The 6,022-nt window shown below is 65.9% G+C and overlaps 1 protein-coding gene across 1 annotated transcript; it reads right to left on the bottom strand.

Annotated features, from left to right (window-relative positions):
• Window positions 1–77: 77 nt before the first annotated feature.
• On the bottom strand, window positions 78–5,905 carry TMEM240 (transmembrane protein 240). Its single transcript, XM_074377754.1, has 4 exons — window positions 5,577–5,905; window positions 5,248–5,354; window positions 929–1,137; window positions 78–803 (listed from the first exon to the last, which is right to left on the bottom strand). Exons 1-4 carry the CDS (start codon window positions 5,631–5,633, stop codon window positions 655–657), a joined length of 522 nt encoding a protein of 173 aa, XP_074233855.1. The 5' UTR covers window positions 5,634–5,905; the 3' UTR covers window positions 78–654.
• Between the last annotated feature and the right edge of the window lie 117 nt (window positions 5,906–6,022).

Below are 6,022 nucleotides of genomic sequence, written 5' to 3'. Positions count from 1 at the left end.
CTTATCTCTTGGCTGGTGTAGGGGGTGGGTCTTGGAGGGGGTCACGGAGTCAGAGATGACAGAAAAGGCAAAGAGGCTGGAGCTTTCTGGAGAATTTACTGACCAGCAGGGGTGGGGGTCACAGTGAGGCGCCCGACCAGGGATACCCTGGGCAGGGTGGCCGCACCTGCCACAGCAGGGCTTGGGGGCCTTATTGCTGGGCCGGGGCCTCCCCTAGACCCGTACCCCGCGCCCCCCACTGCGGCCCGCGGACGCACACGTCCCATGCACGTGCTCCCGTGTGCAGACGTGGGCGCGCCCGGGTCCGGCCCCCATCCCGGCCGTGCCCTACTCCCGGCCGCGCTCCTCCAGCAGAACTGACCCCAGGAACCAGACGGGCAGAAGGAGACGGACGCCGACGCACAGGAAGCCGTGGGTTTCAAGTGCCAGAAGCGGTCCCGTGCCGGACGCGCGGCCCCACCCGCGGCTCCGGTGCCACCGCCCCCGCGGCCCCGCCCCGGCCCCACCCCGACCCCCTTTATAAAAAGAAGAGGAGACAGCACCTTCCGCCGGACGCGCCCGACGGCCGCGGGCGCCCTGGCCCGGGCGGGCCGGCCGTCCAGTCCCGTGAGCGTGGGCGCGATGGCCGGCGGCCCTGCGAGTCCTGCGCGCGGCTCAGAGGTGCCGCGGGCTCGGGTGGCCGTTGTGGTAGAGTTTCTGCTTCACGTGCACCATGTTCCCGGTCGCCTCCTCGAAAGGCCTGTGCGGCCGCCGGCCCAGCTCCCGCAGACTGCACAGCTTGGGCAGCCAGGTCCACGAGCCGTCTGCGGGGCGGGGTGCGCGGTCAGGGGTGGGCGGGGCGCGGTCGGGGGTGGGTGTGGGCGGGGCGGGGGCCGCCCCGGGTTGGGGTCCGGGCGCCGGCTGGGCGGTCCCCGGGCCGCACACTCACCGTAGCGCCGGCCGGCCCTCCAGGCGCGCACCGCGCAGTGCAGGACGCCGTCCATCCACACCAGGAACCAGCTGATGCAGAAGCCGAGCAGCAGCCCCAGCATGAGGTCGATCTCCTGCTTGGTGACGTTGTCTGTCACGAAGTAGTTCTCGGAGGCGTCCACCACAGACTGGTCCCCGTCGTACGGGATCACGTAGTGGACGTGGTGCCTGGGGGCGGCAGGGCGGGCTGGCACCTGTCCCGCGGGGCGGGAGGGGACCCCGCAGTAAGCCGCACCCGTTCGCCTGCTGGGGTCTTTGAAGCAGCCCTTGTGGGGAGCTGAGGTCGGGAAGGGGCCAGCGCACTCGCCCCTGCTGGGTCACAAGGCGGGGAGGCTGCCCGGAGGGTGGGAGTGTGCGAGGTCAGTGGTCAGCGTGGAGTCCAGTAGCTGGCCAGGGTGCATCTGCTGGCGCCCTTTCCTCAGCTTCCCCTCCAGGGAATTCCAAGTGGCATCAGCCCCGCCCTGGCCTTGGGTCTTCCTTCTGTTCCTCCATCCCTTGCAGGAACCTCCCCTGCCCCAATTCTCTGTGCTGGAGGCCGGGGCGCCCCCCTCAACCGTGCCCCACACGGATCCGCTGCTCCTGAGACAGATGGTGGTCCAGGCCTCCTGGACCGTGGTCCCACCCAGGCCTGGGCCATTCCTCTCAGCATCCCCTCCCTCCACCATCCAGGCTGAGGCCACTGAACCCTCCAGGCCTTCACTCGCCTCTGAGGGCCACACGGAACCCTCTCCACAAGGAACCCTATCCACAAGCCTCCCTCCAGCCTCAGGCCTGCCTGAATCCTCTCCTCCTCCAGGAAGCCCCCCGGGCCCAGTGATTCCAGGGTGGGTGGCTCTGCCCAGGAGACCAGTACCCAGGACGACTCTAGGCTCCATGCCGCCTGCTCCCACCAGAAGAGCCGAGGAGAGGGAGCTGCCGGCCCTGGGTGCCCAAGGCACGTGCCCCCTCCCCCCCAATCACTCTTCACCAGCTGGGCCCTCCTCCTGCCTCTAAGCGCAGGGCTTACCCAGGAGTCCTCCTGCCTGGTTCCCGTCCTCCCTGAACCCCTTTGCTGGCTTCTCCAACTCTCCACCCACCAGGCTCCCACTGCCTCCCGATGTCTGTGCCGAGCTCCCGCTGCCTGTGTGGCATCTCCACGTGGGATCTACAGACACCTCAGACTTGCACCTAAAAATAGCTCCTCCCTCCCCAGACCCGCTTCTCCCCAACTTCCCCTCCCTTAGATGTTGACACCTCTGCCTGATCGTCAGCCGAGATGGGTCCCTGTCCCCACCTTGCCACTGGACAGGCCTCACCCCCACTCCAGAGGGACCTCCTTGAGAATGGAAACCCCACAGGTAGTCCCTGACCCCAAGCCCCTGCCGTCCCCCGTCACCCATGTCCCTGCACCAGCAGGGGCCACAGAGTCCTTCCTCCCCGTGGAGTCACGGGGGTCCTGGTGCCCCCACACCAGCCCAGAGGGGACAGCGGCAGGCAGGTCTCCTCTCACACACCTCTGGCTTTTCCTGGGGCCTCCTGCCTGCCATCCTGCTCAGCTGGTCCAGCGTGTGACCAGTCCTGGTGGGTGGGGCCTCGGCCACCACAGACCCACGGAGCCAGGGCCAAACGGAACCTGGGTTAGTTAGCAAGGACTGCCTGACACATGGCAGCCCGGCTCACCTGATCACAGCTTGCCAGGAGCCTTCGGAGGTCATCAATAAGAGATGGAAAACTATGATTATCGCCCAGAATGTGCAGGAGCTGCCAGCCCTCGGAGGATGACGCCCCTCATCACCCAGGCCAGGCCAGACCTCGCAACAGCTGGTAACACTGAGCTTCGCTTCCACCTCCTGCCTGCCCCAGTCTCCGGGACCCCGACTGGGTCATCCTCAGGCCCACTCCTTCCTAGCCCGGGACAGGGCAGGAGACTTGAAGACCAAGTCGCCAAGGAAGCCAGAGATGCCCCTGCAAGTGGAATGGGGCCAGGGCTCCAACTGCCCCTGGAGGCACAGGACCTCCAGGGAGTCGAAGGTCATGACCTGTACCCCCAACACTGGCCTGGCATCTGCTGCCCCTCTCCTACCCCTTGCCCTCCTCCTTCCTCCAAGTCATGCTCCTGGGACCAGGGGCTTGGGTCACCCACGTGCACACGTATTTCTGTGATGTGTACATACATGTGTCCTGCCTGGGCCACGCGTGCTGCACGTGTCTACCTGAGGGCAGACGCATGTTGTGTATACATGCCGGCCACATGCACAGAACACGGCGTGTATACCATGGACTCAGGCCTGCGAGCTCCACAAGTGTGCATGTGCACACTCGCCCGGGCATGAGCATGGTGCGTGCGTGTCACATGTAAATGCACATGCATTGGGCGCTGCGCACAACTGTCCTCTCTGTGGGCACTGTGGCACACACGTGGGTGTGCACAGCCTGCTGGCATGTGCGCTCTGGGACACTTGCACATGTGTCCTCTGCATACAGTCCCCCATATAGGCATGTAGAAGGCATACACGTGTGTGCACTCTGCACACGGTGTGTACACACCAGTCCATTGTGGCAATGCGTGTCCACAGCGTGTATAGACACCCCGTCTGCGAGACTACTCTGCAGACACAGTGCACACACACGGAGCACACGGGGCTGTATATTGTGCTTTACCATGTACTGTGCAGACACGTACATGTCATCAATATACAAGACTCCTCTGTACACCGAGTTTACACATCCTGTGTGTAGCAATGAGTACAAAGCACACGCACGTGGACACACACAGAAACACTCTATGCTTGTGGCAGGCGTGGCTCTTTGTGTTTTCTGTGTCCACAAACACTCTAAGCTGTGCAACCAGGCCTCTCCGGAACTTGCACTCCGTGGTGGGCACGTTTTACACGAATCCGTGTGTACTCTGGACACTATGTATCATGCATACACACACCCTGAGCAAAAACATTCTGAAAACACACCTTGTCTGCCTGCCCAGAAGGGCCCTCAGCGGGAGGTCACAGGCACACCCGAGCTGGTCACAATAAGACAGCTCCCGCACGTGTCAAACATGCGTTACTAATGTTTATGGAGCTAAAGTCTGGGCCCCGTGCCGAGCACACCACCAGTCTCCAGGAGGGTCTCAAGATCCCTGCTTCTACCCTCACAGTCAGCCCAGGAAGCAGCGCAGCTGGCCTCATGTGGCTCCTTCACCCTGGGCCATGCGCCCCAGGCAGGGACACAGGTCTCTGGAGAGTGGCCACCAGCAAACTCCCTGGATGACTCCTGGCCAGCACCTGGGAGGGTCGCTTACACGCGTCTCCACCTGCCCTGATGGCCCGTGTTCCGCTTCGACACTCAGTCTGCACACACAGGGATGCTGCGTGCTTGTGAGGCCTGGAACCGTCCTCTCTCACACTCACACCCCCCTTCCGTGTGCACACACGTCCCTGGAGCCAGAGCACGGGGCAGGTTCAAGAAGGCAAGCTCGAGCCCCTAGGGCCTACCAGCTGTGTGGCCTTGGGTAAGTCTGTCTACTCAAGCTCTCACTCTTTCTCAAGGTCCCAGCGTGCGGGCATCCTGCCGGGGTGCGGGGGTGCTATGTGTGCGCACATGTATATGCACAGACGGTACACACATGCGCGTCTCATGAGAAGATGTTTATTTCATACATGGACGTACAAACATGCATGGCCAGGAAGACTCCATCACTACATGTGCACAGCATGAGGGGTCACAAAGTGGGCGCAGGGGCCTCGGCTCTCCCCTTCCTCTGTGTGACCTTGAGCAAGCTCCACCTCCTTGCCTCAGTTCCTCCCAAGTTCAAGGAGGGGGTTGGGCGCGATGCCTCACTCAGGGTAGGCCCTGCCCACCTTGACCTTCTGTACTTCCCTCTACCTGGCTCCTGGGAAAGTTCACGGACACAGCTCAGGGCCCAGGGAGGAGGATGGTGTCCTCTGTGGCCACAGCCGTGCGCAGGATCCCTCCCGGGACACAGGCTGGGCTGCTGCTCCCCCGGCCTCCAGGCCCTGGACCAGGACCCATTCTGTTCGTCATCCCGCCAGCCCTTTCTCTAAAGGCAATTGGGGAGGGGGTCCGACTGACGCAGGCATGCCCCTCCCAACACCTATGTGTGGGCTGGAGGCTGGACAGTCCTTCCCCCACCCGGCCTGGCACAAGCCTCGGCAGTCTCCGCAAGCCTAGCCTAGCTCGGCCTTGCAGCGCGGCCTGCGCGGGGCTCGCGGGAGCCCCAGTGGGCTCCACCTCCGCCTCACATGTGTGATCACGCGTGTGCCCCTCCGGGCGCAGACTCACCGGCCACAGTTGCAGTGGCAGACGCGGTCCTCGCCCCGTAGGTGCGGGAGGATGTAGTTGTGGAATCGGTCCAGCAGCGCGTTCATGTCCATCAAGCACGCGATGGCCTGGAAGAGCCCATGACCGTTCAGCGCCGAGGAGGGCCCGGACCGGGGGCCCCACAGGCAGGGCTCGGCGCGCTGAGGACGGGGGAGCGCAGGGCAGCGGGGAATCGGGGAGCGCAGGCCGCGCGGGCCGGTAAACAAGGGGCGGGAGGGGGAGGCGGCGCGCGGGCGCGGGAGGCGCGAGCGGGTGCGGGGAGCGGGCGCGCGGGAAGCCCCTCCGCTCACCATCACGATCGACGCCCCCAGGATCATGAAGATCATGGTGTTCGCGCTCACGGACATCGGGCGGGGCCGGGCCGGGCCGGAGCGCCGCCCCCCGGCCCCGGCGCCCCCCCGGCCCCGGCCCGATGCTGAGCCCCCGCCGCCTCCGCAGAGGTCAGCCCGCCGCGCACCCACCGCCGCGGGCCGGGGAGCAGGCGCGGGGCCGGCGCGGGGCAGGGGACGCGGCGCTCCCGGGGTCCTCGGCCGCCCGGCCCGCGCGCTCGCCGCGCCCGCCGCGCTCCGCTCCGCCCTCGGCCCTGCCTCCCGCCCTGCGCGCGGCGCCGCTCCGACCCCCTCCCCCCGCGGCCTCCCCCGCGCCCGCCTCACGGGAGGGATGTCGCCGCCCGCTGCCGCCCGCCCCCGCGACGCTGGCCGGACCCCTCCCCGGGGCCCGCAGGGCCCGCTCGCCC

The sequence above is a fragment of the Camelus bactrianus genome, chromosome 13, assembly GCF_048773025.1.
Source record: "Camelus bactrianus isolate YW-2024 breed Bactrian camel chromosome 13, ASM4877302v1, whole genome shotgun sequence".
Classification (NCBI taxonomy): domain Eukaryota; kingdom Metazoa; phylum Chordata; class Mammalia; order Artiodactyla; family Camelidae; genus Camelus; species Camelus bactrianus.
The sequence above is the reverse complement of the archived record's forward strand: the minus strand, read 5'-3'. Positions and strand labels throughout refer to the sequence as shown.

Coding starts and splice junctions, on each gene's coding strand:
- TMEM240 (XM_074377754.1), bottom strand. CDS start 5,633: ATGTCCGTGAGCGCGAACACCATGATCTTCATGATCCTGGGGGCGTCG. Junction 5,355..5,576: donor TGGGGGCGTCGATCGTGATG/GTGAGCGGAGGG, acceptor GGGCTCTTCCAG/GCCATCGCGTGCTTGATGGA. Junction 804..928: donor GAGGGCCGGCCGGCGCTACG/GTGAGTGTGCGG, acceptor CCCGCCCCGCAG/ACGGCTCGTGGACCTGGCTG.